General features: G+C 40.6%; 1 protein-coding gene across 4 annotated transcripts in view; it reads left to right on the forward strand.

Annotated features, from left to right (window-relative positions):
* The window catches only part of EHBP1 (EH domain binding protein 1), a 378,411-nt gene that overhangs the window by 39,779 nt on the left and 320,248 nt on the right, over positions 1-18,384 (forward strand). For all 4 annotated transcript variants that reach the window (XM_062209516.1, XM_062209514.1, XM_062209518.1 and 1 more), the window contains exon 3: positions 5,549-5,606. In XM_062209516.1, the coding sequence (XP_062065500.1) occupies positions 5,549-5,606 (58 nt within the window). The remainder of the gene's footprint in view (positions 1-5,548; positions 5,607-18,384) is intronic.

The following is an 18,384-nucleotide window of genomic DNA, read 5'->3' on the forward strand; positions in this document are numbered from 1 at the left end:
TACCACATTGAAAGCCACTGCAGTGGACTGGCCTGTTGGGTCTCCTTGAGGGCATATCACTGTACAGATCAGCCATTAATAGGCCTGCCACCCATTGCTTCTGATGCCGAGCTTTCTTTTCCTCCTGGTTTGTGTTAAAGCAGACCAGAGGATGCAAGTCAAGGGAGTGCCCGTGTCCCATCTCTAGTCTTCGGTGGCTTGAACTACAAGTCTATGGTCACAGGCATGTTCTGTAGTAGTTTTTCTAAGGTAGACAATGCCCATGAGGAAAATTATATTCTCACTTTAAAACTTTCTTTCCCTTTGGTCTGAAAGGGAGGTTTTTTCTACTTACTGTATACTTCGCTGATGGTGAAGTGAATCTAGCTATGAGATTATTATTTAAGTTCTTATTTTGGCTATGCTATTACAGAAAAATGTTAGCCATCTCTTTTATAAGGTCTAAAGATTAAATTGTGCATCCTACAGATTCCTTTATAATAGAATTAGTTTCCTACCTTGAAGAGAATAGAGAAATGAAAGAACAAGTTGGGCTTAGAATAGAGAAATGAGGGAGCAAGTCCTAGATCGCTTGCTGACAATAGCAATATCACATGAATACTTAGCAAACCGTTTCAACCATTAGATAACAACTTAAGAAAACATTTACCAGAAGGTCCAATGCCTTCTATAAATTTTAAGAATCATGTATTTGAAAACACCTCTTAAATATCTAACATGGTGTAGTTTGTTTAGCCAGTAAACTTAAGCACAACCATCTAAAATGTTTTTAGTTTTTTTCTACCAACACATTTAAAACATATGATACATAGATTCAGGTCACACAAATTAAAATGTATCTTTGATTGATTTTAGCAGCTTAAATTTATGGACAATCTTATCTATAAGCCATTTAAAATAAAACTCTTAATAAAATTTCCCCATGTGGACATACAATATGTACACACATATAACATAGCATAATAGAACAATATAGCAATTTTAATAATAGCTTTTACAATCTTTAACTCTTTTTGTAGATTGCCAATTGATTTGAATTGCTTTTTCTTTTTAGTAACCTCAGTTAACCATACTTTCTCTCAGTTGGTACTGTTAATACATTATTGGCTTCATCTATTTACAGAGCCATCCCAAAGTACTGAATACAATAAAAGTGGCTGGAAAAAGTCCATAGGAACCTATAGGAGGACAGCTAAACACAGAACCAACAACGCTTTAGTTTTATGAGCAGCAGATCATATATAACTGTGGATGACAAAAGACTTTAAGTCGCCATGTTTAAAATTATAAACTCATCAACCAACAAGAGGCACTTGCTTACTTCACAGTATTTTAAAAGCACCTGTAGGATTTTACAGGTATTTAACCCTTTAGGCCTCTGGGGCTTTCTCATTAAGATAACTATCATGTCTAGTAACACAAGATCATTAGACTTTTTAATTCTCAAACATTTGTATTAATAGCATTTTCCATTATAGAAACTTAAAGTCTGGTACCACATCACAGCTTGACATTCCTTCTAATATAATCCAAATAGACTGATTAGTTGGTGTCTCTATAAGATGAGAGACATAGGTCCTTCGATTTTTTCAGTTGGGCCCAAACTGGAAAAACCAAAGTCCAGGATTTACTGGAAATTTTAGAGACCAGATTGTTTGAAACTTTGATTTTTTGAATGCCTGTCAAGAATGCCAAGAAGGCTCAAAATCCAAAATATCTGGTTGAAATAAGATTCCTTAAAATCATGACATAACATAGACCAAATTTGATCATTGTTACAAGGTGATTATTCAAATCTTTGAAAATAAGCACATATTTAAATAACCCATAGCTCTTAATAAAAATTCAGCTGTTTTTGAACAATTAGAATTTAACAGACATCAAGAGAACATAATAGATTACTTTAACACATTGATTTAACAGAGCATCAGAGTTTAATTCTATGTCAAAGAGAGATTGAGCTTCCTGTGATCTTTTGCTGTGAGGTTTCCTTCCTTTACCTTCTTTCATATTGGTGACCATGTTTCTGTGTTTCTGTGTGTAACACATCTTTAAGCATCTTTTGCAGGGCAGGATGAGTGGCGACAAATTCTTTCAGTTTCTGTTTGCTATGAAAAGTCTTAATTTCACCTTCATTCACAAATGAGAGCTTTGCAGGATATAATATTCTGGGCTGGCAGTTTTTCTCTCTTAGTACCTGGGCTATGTCTCGCCATTCCCTTCTAGCTTGTAGGGTTTCTGATGAGAAGTCTGCTGTGAGTCTAATTGGAGATCCTCTGAGAGTAATCTGACGTTTCTCTCTTGCACCATTTAGGATCTTTTCTTTATGTTTCACTGTGGTGAGTTTGATTACAACATGTCGTGGTGAGGATCTCTTTTGGTCATGTTTATTAGGGGTTCTATAAGCTTCCTGTACTAAGATGCCTCTGTCCTTCTCCAAACCTGGGAAATTTTCTGCTAGTATCTCACTGAAAATGCCTTCTAATCCTTTCTCCCTCTCCATGCCTTCAGGAACTCCTAGAACCCGAATGTTGGGTTTTTTAATGGTATCCTGTAGATTCCCGACAATATTTTTTAGATTTCTAATTTCTTCTTCTTTTCTTTGGTTTGCCTGTTTCCTTTCCTGTTCTCTGTCTTCTAAGTCTGATATTCTCTCTTCTGCTTCGCCCATTCTGTTTTTAAGGCTCTCTAATGTGTTTGTCATTTGATCTATTGAACTCTTCATTTCATTATGATTTCTAGTCACTATCAGAGTTTCTTGTTGCAGTAGTTGTTTCATTTCATTTTGATTCCTCCTTAATATTTCACTTTCACGAGAGAGATTTTCTATCTTGTCCATGAAGGATTTCTGTAGTTCAAGAATTTGTTTTTGAGAACTTCTTAATGTTCTTATCAATTTTTTGAGATCCGCTTCTTGCATTTCTTCGATCTCATCATCTTCATAATCTTGAATTGGGGTGTCTTTTTCATTTGGGGGCGTCATAGTGTCTTCCTTGTTCTGTTAGCTTGGTTTTTGCGTTTGTTGTTTGGCATGTTGGAGATATTTGGTTTCTTCACTGTGGTGTTTTTTCTTGTTACACTATGGCTCTATATTAAGTGGACTGTCTGCTTTCGGTGGAGCCTTAGAGACTTGAGATGGGTGTGGCCTGAGAGCTGTGTTTGGTTCCTCAGGGTTGAGGGTGTGTCAAAGATGACACTCCCAGGTTAGGTGTGGTAAATCCCTTTCTTTTTTTGATTCAAAAGGGAAGTAATTCCGCACAGCTGAACGTAATTGGAGGTAGTTAGCAGGCAAATGATATACCCACAGGAGCCAGAGATTGGAAGCTCTTTCCCAAGGACCACACAGGGAATCTCTGCTGCCCTCAGTGTGCGCTCCAATTCTCCTGCAGTCTCCCACTGGGTTGCCAAGTTAGATCCTAATCTCCTGTTATTTCACCCCTCCCCCCAGAGTCAGGTGTTTCTGCTAGGCTCAGGGCCGGTGCAGACCTGAGGTCGCCCTGCTTATGACGTATGTCCAAAATGGTGCCTGCTCTGTCTTGCTCGCCTTTGAGAGGTGAGCGGAGAGAGAGAAACTTGTGTCCGTATCGGTCACTTTTTTTATTTTTTTCCTCTCTCTCTTCTAGTTAGCCTGGTGAATTTTTCCCCACAGAGTTTCAAGCCTCGTTCCCTCTAGCCTCCTCTTTCCGCTTGCCTGCTGGTGGCTCTGGCTATTGAGGTTCGGCTCACCTTGCGTTCCAGCGCTGGTGTGTTGAGTCTGCCGCTGGTGTCCCGAACTTGGGCTCCCACGCTCTCCACGCAGGTCACTGTGAATCACTAGTTCCGGAAGAGTTTCCTCTGCTGTTTCATCCCCTACTCTTCCTTGACCCTGCAGTATCTCCACTTACATTAAACTGTCTCTCCCCCGGACTAATAGTGTGCTCCCTGCCTATTCCGCCATCTTGCCGCTCTACGATATAGATTTATTTTAATCTATGCTGTTCATTCATTGATATATTATTTTCTAAAGACTACTTCCTTTCTTTAAGTCTGGCATATTTTCCCACTTGTATGTTTCTCAAATCTGTATTAGGTATATGTATTTACCAATCCATCTTCTGTGATTTTTACCTTTTTTGAAAATATTTCTGTCACTTTTGTTCTCTTTGCTACATTCTGAGTCATTTTGGTGATACTCAGTCAGTAACATTTTTTGCTGGACCTCTTTCCATGGATACCAGTACATGATTGTAGGTAGGTTATTGGTTGAGCAGTTGAAGTCTGATAACCTTTTATGTATGTGTGTATGCATGTAATATATGCATTTAATTAAATGAAACAGAATAAAAGGTCATTTGCTGAAAGTGAATGATTCCAGAGTAAAGTGAAAATAGTAAAAGTTACCAAGATGAGGATAAAGTCTTTTCTTCATTAAGAAACTTTTATCTAAGATTCTATAAAATGAAAATTTAAGTAGAATAGCTATCAGTCATAGTCTTGATGTTTTCTATAAGCACAAAAGAGATCTTAGTTGTGTAGACTGTGAATGTATTACTTTTGTTTGACTTTATATGAGTGGAAGATAAAGAAAAGATGCATAGTCTGAGCTTATCATTGAATGACGTGTACTTTAGTCTTGGCTCTGCCATAGGTTTGATTAGTTATTCAACTAGCCAATTTTTTAGGCTAAAAAAATAAGGCTAAATATGTGCCTTGCCTGTTTTAAATAACTATTTTTTTTTTTTTTAAATTTTTGACAGGCAGAGTGGACAGTGAGAGAGAGAGAGACAGAGAGAAAGGTCTTCCTTTTGCCGTTGGTTCACCCTCCAATGGCCGCCGCGGTAGCGCGCTGCGGCCGGCGCACCGCGCTGTTCCGATGGCAGGAGCCAGGTGCTTCTCCTGGTCTCCCATGGGGTGCAGAGCCCAAACACCTGGGCCATCCTCCACTGCACTCCCTGGCCACAGCAGAGAGCTGGCCTGGAAGAGGGGCAACCGGGACAGGATTGGTGCCCCGACCAGGACTAGAACCCGGTGTGCCGGCGCCGCAAGGCGGAGGATTAGCCTGTTGAGCCACGGCGCCGGCCAAATAACTATTATTTTTATGAGTATAATTGAGATGACTGATTATAAAAATGTTTTGAAAACCATTAGTATTGTTCATAAGATTAAGAGATACAATCTATAGATTTTATTTCAGAAGTGCTATTTCTATTATTATTTATTCCAACTGAAAGAGGATAATGTATTAGAAGTATTAATATTTAGAGAAAATATGTGCTTTTTGTCTTGAACTAGTAAACAGTTCTAAATATTCTTTAGCTTAGTTTGTCTCAATGAATTAATTTGCTTAAGTATTTTTAGAATATCATGTGATTGAACTATTAGTCATTTAAATTAGATCATATCTGTATTTAACCTCTTCTATATTTGTATTTGAATATAGAACTTTATTGTAAAAGTAGTTACTTTAACTATAGCAGATGACATTTTGCTCTTTTTAAAAACATTAAAACTTAAAATTATACTGATTTGGTTTAAGATAAATTACCTTTAATTTTTTCCCGTTTGGTAGGCAACCGGATAAACTGGTGGTAGTTTGGACAAGAAGAAGCCGAAGGAAGTCTTCTAAGGTTAGTGTATTTCTTAAATTTCTTTCTCAAATATTGAATTCTACTGTAAGTCAAAGTTTTGGGTGGCTTAACAGGCTAATCCTCCGCCTTGTGGCGCCAGCACACCGGGTTCTAGTCCCAGTTGGGGCGCCGGATTCTATCCCGGTTGCCCCTCTTCCAGGCCAGCTCTCTGCTATGGCTCGGGAAGGCAGTGGAGGATGGCCCAAGTCCTTGGGCCCTGCACCCTCATGGGAGACGAGGAGAAGCACCTGGCTCCTGGCTTCGGATCAGCACGATGCGCTGGCCGCAGTGGCCATTGGAGGGTGAACCAATGGCAAAAAGGCAGACTCTTCTCTCTGTCTCTCTCTCTCACTATCCACTCTGCTTGTCCAAATAAATAAATAAATAAATAAATAAATAAAAACAAACAACAAAGTTTTAAGCTTCTCTGTTCCCACTGTAAAATATTTTTGAATGTTTGTTGATTTTTCCCCCTGATTAATATGCTGAAAATGGATTGATAAGTTGCTTAAATCTTGTAAGTGCAGTTCTTAATTTGGGAGCTAGTTGCTTGAGTTTTGGTCTTGGGTTTGGTAACTGCTATGGTTTGAATGTGTCCTCAGTATTGCCACTTTGGTAGGAAAGGGGTCTTTAAGGTGATTAGACCCTAAGGACTATTCCCTGGTGAATGGAATTAGGTGCCCTTTTAAAAAGGTCTGAGGAGGGAATTCAACACTTTTTGCTGTGAGGATAAAGTAAGAAGGCCCTTACCAAATGCCGTTGCCTTGGACCTCCCAGACTCCTAAAAATAATATCCTGTTCTTTATAAATTACTCAGTTTATGGCATTTTGTTATATTTGTGGCAGCACAAATGAACTAAGGCAGTAGCCTGAAGCAGCATAATAAAGTTCCTGTACTAGCATATTATGAATTAATGATTAAACTGATACCACTTATTAAATTGCATCCAGGATTAATTTATTCAGATTCCAAGAGGATGAAGTTAGGGCACACTTAAGTACTGATGGTTATCTAAGTCCATTGCTATGTTGCAGAGGAGGAGTTGGATTTTTCAAAGATATTAAGGGTATTTTTTGTGTTAATAGTTTTGAATAGTGGAGTAGAATAAAATTTTAAAATGTTCAATAACAATTCTACAGAAATTCTATTTTGTAGATAAAAATAAGTATATTTTTATTTTTAAAGATTTATTCAAAAAAGTTATAGGGAGGTGGAGAGATAAATATAATAATATTTAGGGGCTGGCGTGGTGGCACAGTGGGTTAATCATTCACCTGTGGTGCCAGCATCCCATGTGGGTGCCGGTTCTGGTCCCGGCTGCTCCTCTTCCAAAATGTCTCTCTGCTATGGCCTTGGAAAGCAGTAGAGGATGGCCCAGGTCCTTAGGCCTCTGCACCCACATAGGAGACCTGGAAGAAGCTCCTGGCTCCTGGCTTCGGATCAGTGCAGCTCCAGCCGTTGTGGCCATTTGGGGAGTGAACTAACGGACGGAAGACCTCTCTGTCTCTCCCTCTCATTGTCTGTGACTCTACCTCTCAAATAAAATAAATAAAAATCTTTATAAAAATAATATTTAGATAAATATATTTAGATATGAAAATAAATATGTGTTTTTATTTAAAAGATTTATTTATTTATCTGCGGCCTGCAGTGCTGGCATCCCATATGGGCACCGGTTCCAGACCTGGCTGCTCCACTTCCAATCTAGCTCTCTGCTATATGGCCTGTGAAAGCAGTAGAAGATGGCTCAAGTGCTTGGGCTGCACCTGCTTGGGAGACCCGGAAGAAACTCCTGGCTCCTGGCTCCTGGCTCAGCCAGTTGTGGCTATTGTAGTCATTTGGGGAGTGAACCAGTGGATGGAAGAGCGATCTCTCTTTCTCCTTCCTCCCTCGCCCCACCTCTGCCTCTCTATAACCCTGCCTTTCAAATACATAAATCTAAAAAGAGAGATTTTTCCATCCGCTGGTTCCCTCCCCAGATGGTTGCAACTGGCTGGGCTGGTCTGAAACTAGGAGCCAGGATTTATTTCAGGTCTCTCACGTGGATGCAGGGGTCCAAGTACTTGGGCCATCTTCTGCTTTCTAGATTCATTAGCAGGGAGCTAGATCAGAAGTGGAGCAGATAGGACTTGAACTGGTGTCCATGTGGGATGCCAGCACTGCAGATGGAGGCTTAACTTTCTATGCCACACTGCTGGCCCCTATCTTTAAATTTTTTAAGAAATTTATTTATTTATATGAATGAGTTAGAGAGAGAATGAGATAAAGAGACAGAGATCCATTGGTTTACTCAAATAGCTGCAATGGCTGGAGCTGGGCTGGTCCAAAGCCAGGAGCCAGAAATTTCTTCTGGATCTCCCATGTGGGTACAGGGACCCAAGGACTTGGGTCATCCTCCACTGCTTTCTTAGGCACAATACCAGAGAACTGGATTAGAGGTGGAGCAGCTGGGACTTGAACAGGTGACTATATGGGATGCCAGTGTTGTAGGTGGCCATTTTACCCTCTATGCCACAATACCAGCTCCAATATATTTTTATAAGTGTACAATAACTTTAATCATGTTTATTAAATGTTGGTTTTTCCTGAGGTAGACTTTTGAGTATGTAAGAAAAAATTTATCAATTTTATTTGAAATTTAAATTTTTTGAGGTTTTAATTAAGGACATCTTAAAAATTTCATTTTATTGAGATAAATTACATTCAGTATAATACACAGATCTTAATTATACAATTCACTGAATTTTAATTGGCATGTATGCTTATATAATTACCACTCCTACCAAGATAAGGACAATTTTCATCACTTTTTCCTTTGTTCTTCTTCTACTCAATTCTGAACCCTCAGAGGAAACCAATGTTTTGCTTTCTTATCACCATACTAATTTTGCTTGTTCTTGAATTTCATGTCAATATTTCTAGCTTCATTTGCTCCACATAATGTGTTTGATATTTTTTCATGCTTTTGTGTCTTTTGGTCGGTTATCATTTTTTTTTTATTGCTAGGTAGTGTTCTGCCATATGGATATACAACAATTTGATTATCTTTTCTTCTGTTGATGAACATTTGTTTCTTTTCTGAGTGTTTTACTATTGTGAATATTCACTGTTGTGAATAAAGTTACTATAAACAGTGTTTTCATGTATTTTAAGGGACAAATATTTTTGTTTCTCTTGGGCATATACCTAGAGGTGGAATACTGGGTAATAAGGTAGATAGTTTTTAACTTTCAGGAAATTACCAAGCACTCACTCCAGCAATATAAAAACTTCCAGGGACTGATGCTGTGGTGTAGTAGGCTAAGCCTCCACCTGTGGCACCAGCATCCCAAATGGATGCTGCTTGATGTCCTAGCTGCTCTTCTGATCCAGCTCTCTGCTATGGCCTGGGAAGTAGTAGAGGATGGCCCAAGTGCTTGGGCCCCTACACCTGTGTGGGAGACCCAGAGAAGGTTATTGACTCCTGCTTGGGATCAGCCTAGCTGTCTGTTATGTCTGTTTAGGCAGTGAACCAGCAGATAGAAGACCTTTCTGTCTCTCTTCTCTCTTTAATTCCACCTCTCAAAAAAATAAAAAATAAAAATAAATAAATAAAAAACAACAGGGCCTGTGGTATGTACAGCACAGTGGGTTAAAGCCCCAGCCCCGATTCAAGTCCTGGCTGCTCTATTTCCGATCCAGCTCTCTGCTATGGCCTGGGAAAGCAGTAGAAGATGGCTCAAGTCCTTGGGACTCTGCACCTGTGTGGGAGACCTGGAAAAAGTTCCTGGCTCCTAGCTTTGGATCAGCTCAGCTCAGCTCTGGCCGTTGTCATTTAGGGAGTGAACCAGTGGATGGAGTCTCTCTCTCTCTCTCTCTCATTCTCGCTCTGGCTCTACCTCTCTCTCTAACTCTGTCTTTCAAATAAATAAAATAAATCTTTAAAAAACAAAAACCGCCGGCGCCATGGCTCAACAGGCTAATCCTCTGCCTTGCGGCACCGGTACACTGGGTTCTAGTCCCGGTCGGGGCACCGGGTTCTGTCCCGGTTGCCCCTCTTCCAGGCCAGCTCTCTGCTATGGCCTGGGAAGGCAGTGGAGGATGGCCCACGTGCTTGGGCCCTGCACCCCATGGGAGACCAGGAGAAACACCTGGCTCCTGCCTTCGGATCAGCACGGTGCGCCGGCCGCGGTGGCCATTGAAGGGTGAACCAACGGCAAAAGGAAGACCTCTCTCTCTGTCTCTCTCTCACTGTCCACTCTGCCTGTCAAAAAAAAAAAAAAACCAAAAAACAAAAAAACAAAAAAAAAAAAAACCAGGTGCTTTCCATTATGTACAGCATCTTCTGAAAAGCATACAAGGATGCCTGAAAAAGTTTGTGGAATGTGGAGTTGTCTATTTTGGTACCAAAAAGAATCCTAACCTTTTGAAATCTATACATAGTTTCTCATAATACACTTTTTCATGAACTTTTTGAGGACTCCTAATATATTTATATTTTTAGGCATTATGATTAGGATACTTTTTAAAATAGGTTTTTGTATGAAAAAGTATGCTAAAAGTAAACATGGGGTCTTCTGTCAGTCAGTGCTGTTGATATGGTCTTAAGCTTCTGTGGAAAAGATCAATATAGATTATCCACTAAGTGTAATAGATGAATATAATTATATTTATGAACTTTAGAAATAGTTCCAGGTGTTCTCAGCAATCAGTAGAAAGTGATTTTTTGCCTTTTAAGAATTAGATAGTAAGGCCGGTGCACAGCTCACTAGGCTAATCCTCTGCCTGTGGCAACGGCACCCAGGGTTCTAGTCCTGGTTGGGGCGCTGGTTCTGTCCCGGTTGCTCTTCTTCTAGTCCAGCTCTCTGCTGTGGCCCGGGAAGGCAGTGGAGGATGGCCCAAATGCTTGGGCCCTGTACCTGCATGGGAGACCAGGAGGAAGCACCTGGCTCCTGGCTTCCAATGGGCACTGTGCGCCGGCCGTAGTGGCCATTTGGGGGGTGAACCAGCAGAAGGAAGACCTTTCTCTCTGTCTCTCTCTCTCTCTCACTAACTCTGCCTGTCAAAAAAATAAATAAATAAATAGATAAATAACTGAAAAAAAAAAAAGAATTAGATAGTAATTCTTTTTTTTTTAAAGATTTATTTATTTATTTGAAAGTCAGAGTTACACAGAGAGAGAAGGAGAAGCAGAGAGAGAGGTCTTCCATCCGTTGGTTCACTCCTCAATTGGTTGCAATGGCTGGAGCTGTGCCTATCCGAAGCTAGGAGCCAGGAGCTTCTTTTGTGTCTCCCATGCTGGTGCAGGGGCCAAAGGACTTGGGCCATCTTCTACAGCTTTCCTAGGCCATAGCAGAGAGTTGGATTGGAATTGGAGCAGCTGGGACTAGAACCGGCACCCATATGGGATGCCAGCACTGCAGGTGGCGGCTTTACCTGCTACGCCACAGTGCCAGCCCTAGCACTTATTTTCTAAAAGAGAGTTACACATTAGCTTACAGATCAATTCAGAATATCCTTATAATCCTTATTTGACATTAAATTTTATTTACTTACATTTTAAAAAGATTTATTATTTATTGTAAAGGCAGAGAGAGAGCTAGAGAGAGAGAGAGAGAGAGAGAGAGAGAGAGAGAGAGGTATCCATTGACTGATCATCTGTTTGCTGGTTCACTCCCCAAATGGCTGCAGCATCCAGGACTGAGCTAGGCCAAATCCAGGAGGTAAGAACTTCATCTGGATCTCCCACATGGGTGGCAGGGACTCAAGTACTTGAGCTATCATCCATTGCTTTTTTTTTTTTATTTGACAGAGTTATAGATAGTGAGAGAGAGAGAGAGAGAGACAGAGAGAAAGGTTTTCCTTCTGCTGGTTCACTCCCCAGATGGCCTCTACGGCTGGCTCTGCACCGATTGGAAGCCAGGAGCCAGGTGCTTCCTCCTGGTCTCCCATCCTGGTCTCCCATGCAGGTGCAGGGATCCAAGCACTTGGGCCATCCTCCACTGCCTTCCTGGGCCACAGCAGAGAGCTGGACTGGAAGAAGAGCAACCGGGACTAGAACCCGGCACCCATATGGGATGCCGGTGCTGCAGGCTGACAATGAGAGAGAGATAGAAAGGTCTTCCTTCCGTTGGTTCACTCCCCTAATGGCCGCCATGGCCGGTGCGCTGTGCCGATCCGAAGCCAGGAGCCAGGTGCTTCCTCCCGGTCTTCCATGCGAGTGCAGGGACCCAAGCACTTGGGCCATCCTTCACTGCCCTCCTGGGCCACAGCAGAGAGCTGGACTGGAAGAGGAGCAACCGGGACTAGTATCTGGCACCCCAACTGGGACTAGAACCCTGGGTGCCATTGCCGCAGGCGGAGGATTAGACTAGTGAGCCACAGGACCAGCCTCATCCATTGCTTCTTAGTGAGTAGCTGGATCCAAAGCTAAGTAGCACTTCGTTATGGGATATGGGTGATTTGGGATGTGGGCTTCCCATGTGTGGCTTAAGCCTCTGTACTATAATGTCCTCCTATCATTGTACTTTTAAAAGTCTTTCAAGTAACTTTTCTGTTACGTCTAGATTCTTTTTCATATTATAGCAAGTGTCATTAAATATTGTTTGAATCCAGATGATGAAAAACAAACATGAGACTACAAATTGATTTTCTCAGAATATATTTTAAGATAAATTATTTATTGGACTATTTTTTTGTAGTTGTAATGTTCTCTGTATTTTACCCCTCCTGGATGTAGCCAATCTTCTGTATCTGTAAGTTCTATATCTATGGATTCAGTCAAGCCGAGAATGTTAGAGAAAAGTTTGTGTTTGTACTGAACGTATATAGACATTATTTTGTTATTTCTAAAAAATACATTATAACAATGGGTTACTTTGCATTTATGTTATTTCAAGTGTTATAAATAATTTGGAGATGATTTAAAGTATGCAGGAGGATGTGTGTAGTCTATGTGCAAATACTACACCATTTTGTATAAAGAATTGAACATCTGTAGATTTGTTATCTGAGGGTGTCCTAGAACCCAGTCCTCCACAGACACTGAGTGATGGCTGTACTTTGGAGTGATTACATGTTCTTGTGAAACATAGGTGTACTTTTTTTGGGAGAGTTCATGAGAGCCCATGATGGGTTAACTTATGATAATGTATATATAGTATGTAGTTTATAGCATATATGTAAGTATGTAGTACGCTTATTTTTATGAAAATATTATTTTAGAATTTGTACTTACTAGTTAAATAAGGAAATAAAAAGCCAGTTATAGAAACTATGAGAAACTTGAAATTCATATTTCAGAATTCTTGAAAAAAACTTGTCCCTAGCTGTTCTTTTAGTTACGTATCAATTATATTAAATCCAAAGGCTAGAGTCATTTTTTTTTTTTTAGGACTCTTGTGTTTTCTGAACTTTTCCTTTAAATATATGCATTATTTGCTACTAAGTGCTATTGAAGTGCCTAAGAAAAACAGATCTCTGTATGTTTTGGCCAGAACATAGTCTGGTTTTAACTTTTAATCATATTTTGCAAAGATTTTCGACTACACAGTAATCTGCTTTTTTTTTTTTTTTCTTTCTTGGTTAACTGTGTAGCTTACTATTTATCTTTCTTCATTCTCAGTGCACCTCTTATTTAAAATATTGGTGGATAGAAATTTAGAATTAACACTCAGATAAGTCAGATCACTGATTGTCAATTTAGACAGTAAAATAATAACACGCTTTGCCTTACATAATTAAAGTTTAGTTCTAAGTTTATTGCTCTCTCTCTTTTGGTACATGTCTGTTCTTATAGCTAAATATATAAAGAACTTAATACAGAATCATTTTAGATTGAAAAAAATAATTGCTATGGCTGATTAGTACAAAATGCAGCTTCCTTACCTCTTCTCCTTAAGGCATACATTTATTTATTTATTTTAAAGATTTATTTCATTTATTTGAGAGAGAGAGAAAGAGAGAGAGGTCTTCCATCCACTGGTTAACTCCCCAAATGACCACAACTGCCAGGGCTGCACCAGGCCAAATCCAGGGACCATGATCTTACCAGTCTTTCGTATGGTTAGCAGGGGCCCAAGCACCTTGGCCATCTTTCTCTGCTTTTCCAGGCACATTAGCAGGGAGCTGGATTGGAAGTGGAGCAGCCAGGACTTGAACTGGTGCCCATATGGGGTGCTGGTGCCATAGGCAACGGCTTTACCTGCTATGCCACAATGCCTGCCCCAAAGCACACATTTATAACAAACATTTTGTCAGGCTGCAATTGATTTGCATATGCTTAGTGGGTTATTCTTTAGTATTATGTGTATTGTGATAAAACAGGGCAATTATGATAGACCACAGAAGTTATGGCAGAGTAGTTCTGTGGTCTTAATTCCTGTTTTCTAACTAGAAATTAGAGCTTACAGACAGATGAGAGAATTCTGTTGGGAAACTGGAACTTTAAGATACTCACCACCAATTTTTTTATGGCATTGCCACCTTTTCTTTGTTGCTCTGTGGTTGTGCATCATCGTTTAAAATGTGCCACCATGTCAAGTGGAAGATACAGCTTGTAGAGCTTTTTTTTTTGGGGGGGGGGGTGGTGGTGGGGGCAGGCAGAGTGGATAGTGAGAGAGAGAGAGAGACAGACAGAGAGGAAGGTCTTCCTTTTTGCTGTTGGTTCACCCTCCAATGGCTGCTGCGGCCGGCGCATCTCGCTGATCCGAAGCCAGGAGCCAGGTGTTTCTCCTGGTCTCCCATGCAGGTGCAGGGCCCAAGGACTTGGGCCATCCTCCACTGCCTTCCCGGGCCATAGCAGAGAGCTGGCCTGGAAGAGGGGCAACCGGGATAGAATCTGGCACCCCGACCAGGACTAGAACCCTATGTGCCGGCGCCGCAAGGCGGAGGATTAGCCTGTTGAGCCACGGCGCCGGCCAACTTGTAGAGCTTTATCCAGTGGACGTGATGTTGGCAACTCTCAGATGATGTTACAGATGGCATCTTAAACATGTGGATATATGCATTTGTAAAAACTGAAAATTACCAGTTTAATAAATAAATAGCAGTTGTAATAGATTTTCAGTGAAATATTTTGATTTTGCAGGAATAAGAAATGATGAGTTCTTACTCTGTATTTAGTTTTATAGTAGGTACCAGATATATATGACATGAAAGCATCAGATAATGAGGCATTTTATAGAGTCAGTACCCAAAATGCAGAAATGTTGCATTTTTTCCTTGATCTGCCATTGGCAGACACCAGAGTATCTGTGATGTGTTTTTAAAAGTTAGAGAAGCTGTATAAAGCGACCTGAATAATGTGTCCTAATCCTTTTTACTGTTGTCTGTTCTAGGATATTGGCAAATGATTAATTAACCTGGTTTTCATACCTATACTAAGGAAGTAAACAGCTGTACATGTGCTTCTGTGCCTAATTGTTTTCTAAGGAAATTTTTTTATTAACCTGAATGAAAACTGAACAGGGTTCTTGTAATGCTGATGTTTTGCCAATACGATGTTCTTTTTTATATATCAACTTCTTGAAAGCTAAATTGTTGTCTTTGTGAGCATAATTAGGTGTTTACTACTATAGTTATTAATTTTCTGTATAGACTTTTCTTTTTCTCCTTTCAGAATTTTTTAAAAATATTTATTTATTTATTTGAAAGGCAGAGTTAGAGAGAGACAGAGAGAGAGAAAGAGAGAGATCTTCCATCTGCTGGTTCCAAATGGCTGCGATGGCCAGAGCTGGGAGAGATCTTCCATCTGCTGGTTCCAAATGGCTGCAATGGCCAGAGCAGGGCTAATCGGAAGCTAGGAGCTAGGAGCTTCTTCCAGGTCTGCCACATGGGTGCAAGGGCCCAATCACTTGGGTCATCTGTTGCTGCTTTCCCAGGTACATTAGCAGCGAGGTGGATTGGAAGTGGAGCTGCCAGGACTTAAACTGGCACCTGTATGGGATCCTGGCACCTCAGGCAGCAGCTTTATCTGCTCTGAAGCAGTCCCAGCCCCCAGATTCTTTTATTTATTTATTTTTTTGACAGGCAGAGTGGACAGTGAGAGAGAGAGAGACAGAGAGAAAGGTCTTCCTTTGCCGTTGGTTCACCCTCCAATGGCTGCCACACTGCGGCCGGCACATAGCGCTGATCCGAAGCCAGGAGCCAGGTGTTTCTCCTCGTCTCCCATGGGGTGCAGGGCCCAAGGACTTGGGCCATCCTCCACTGCACTCCCTGGCCACAGCAGAGAGCTGGCCTGGAAGAGGGACAACCGGGACAGAATCCGGCACCCCGACTGGGACTAGAACCCGGGGTGTCGGCGCCACAAGGCGGAGGATTAGCCTGTTGAGCCGCGGCGTCAGCCAACCCCCAGATTCTTGAGTTACTGATGTACGGGGTAAAGTTTTTTTCATGTTTGCCACTTTGTACATCCTTGATTTCTTCTCCAGTCTATGTCACTGGTCCTTTATTCTTTTACTCTAGTTTATAATAATTAGCTAACAATATAAAGTTGGCATTGGCTATACTTATTGTTAGCTACATTGCTAGGCTAATTGATATTGTTACAGTGTGTTGACTCAACCAGGTTGGGTAATCCAAAAAGGAGTATCAAAATGCAGGTACTCTAACTTTGACCTTTTTTGCTGAGGATTCTGGATAGAATGGTAAGAAAGTGGCAGTGTATTAGCAACTTGGAACTGCACATTTCTGTCTCCTTTTGTTAAAACAACAACAACAAGATTTTAGTTTGTTAAGCAGAATTGCAGTTTTGTTTGCTCAGAACTCTTTAATTACCATTCTCCCATCTAAGACTGATGAGTGTAAGATGTCATGAGAGGATCAGGCTTTAGAGTACCAGAGGAAAGTATGAGTCTACAATCTTGTTTCTTCCCATGTTAGGAGGTCTCCACATTCCCTGCTTCTTCCACTTTTGATCTCTTTGTCATACATGAAAATGTTAAGTTCTTAGAAATGGAAGACTGTTTTCTTGAATTCACTGTGAATCTGGGTTACAATTTGGTATGATATGGATTAAGTGAAGAACTCTGAGTCACGTGTCTGAGTTCTTCTGTTGATTACTGGTATGGAATAAGGCAAGGTGTTTACTCTTCGTTTGTTTGATTTCCCTATCTAAGCCTGGATTAGTCTCCCTAGGTGGTTTGAAAACTCTTTTTTTTTTTCCAATGAGAATTTTATATATATTCTATATTTTCTGTTGTGGCTAAGGAGAAAGGTTTAGTTATTATACCTTATGCTTCTATTTCATAGGAATGCTATAAAATATAATTATGGGACACTTGAAGGAAACAGAGAAATAGCTTTGTTGTCATAGTACTGAGAGTTAGGATTGTTGTATGTAAAGTGTAGTTTCAAGTAAGGATTACTTAAGATGAGTAGAAATTTATTTTTCAAAATATAAATTTTTGGATGTGAGGGCAATCTGGCTGCGAGATCTGTCACCCCATTGATCACCAGGGTTGATTCGGCTGATCTGGCTGGCTGGGTGGGTGTCCCTTTCCTCCCTCACCGCTCCATGTGCATCCCTCTTGAGGCTGCGCGCTTGGTCGAAGAGGACAACCTTCCCCGCTAGAGGAGGACCGGTCTTCGGTCAAGGGTATACAAATAGCTGTGCTCCCCTACTAGAACCTCCAAACAAGCTCACAAAATATAGATTGTTTACTTTGGAGTTTTTGTTCCAGGACTGTGAATAGTCATGGAAATAGGCAAAGAAATGGAATAATCTCTGAAGATGTTTTTAAATCAACAAAAATATGTTTCTTACCTTTGACTATGATGTGCTAATTCTTTTGTTATAGCGAATCAATTTGCCTCTCCTAACCTGAAGTTCTGTAATTGGGGTGCAATAAAACAAGCATAGAAGAAAAATTACTGACAATTTGTGTGTGGGATTTGGAGTGCTTTGTTAAACCTGTATCCCTGCTGGCATTTTAACTAAGATGTAATCAGATTTACATGGACATCAGTTTTGATGATCTTGAGTCTCAGTTCTGTAGCCTGGGTTCAAATCGAAATTGTGCTTGAGGCCTGCGCTGTGGCACAGCAGGTTAAAGCCCTGGCCTTAAGCACCGGCATCCCAGTTGTGCGCTGGTTCTAGTGCTGGCTGTTCCTCTTCCAATCTAGCTCTCTGCTATGGCCTAGGAAAGCAGTAGAAGATGGCCCATGTCCTTGGGCCCCTGCACCCACATGGGAGACCTGGAAGAAGCACCTGGCTCTTGACCTGGGATCAGCTCAGTTCTGGCCGTGGCCATCTGGGGAGTGAACCAGCTGATTTGGAAGTGAAGCAGCCAGGACATGAACTAATTGCCCATTTGGGATGCCAGCATCATGCTGGCCCAATTAGTAGCTTTTGAAAACATGAAACATTTCATTTTTACATCTTCTTTTTCGCCTGTGTTTTTGAGGAGGTTAGTTAAGGCTTTGTTTACAGATGGCAATTTATAATTCTTACCAGATATGACTGTCATGGCCTGCTTTTTTTTTTTTTTTTTAAGAGGAAGACCTCTCTCTCTGTCTCTACTTCTCTACATAACTCTTTCAAATAAATACAATAAATCTTTTTTAAAAAATCGAAATAATTTCATTTGCTGTGTGATTGTGGGCAAGTGTGTTCCACAGTTTCCTCATTTGTTATATCTTCCTGGTATGCATCTGCACTCATATATTCTTTCTTGTTATGGAAGAATAGTCTGTGCTTCTAGAAAAGGTCAGTCTGTCCTATTGTACATTATTAAGGATATTACTCTAGTAATTTTCCCTTCTCTCTTCTGCATCATTCAGATTTCCCTTTTAACTCAG

This window comes from Lepus europaeus, chromosome 13 (genome assembly GCF_033115175.1).
Source record: "Lepus europaeus isolate LE1 chromosome 13, mLepTim1.pri, whole genome shotgun sequence".
Taxonomy (NCBI): domain Eukaryota; kingdom Metazoa; phylum Chordata; class Mammalia; order Lagomorpha; family Leporidae; genus Lepus; species Lepus europaeus.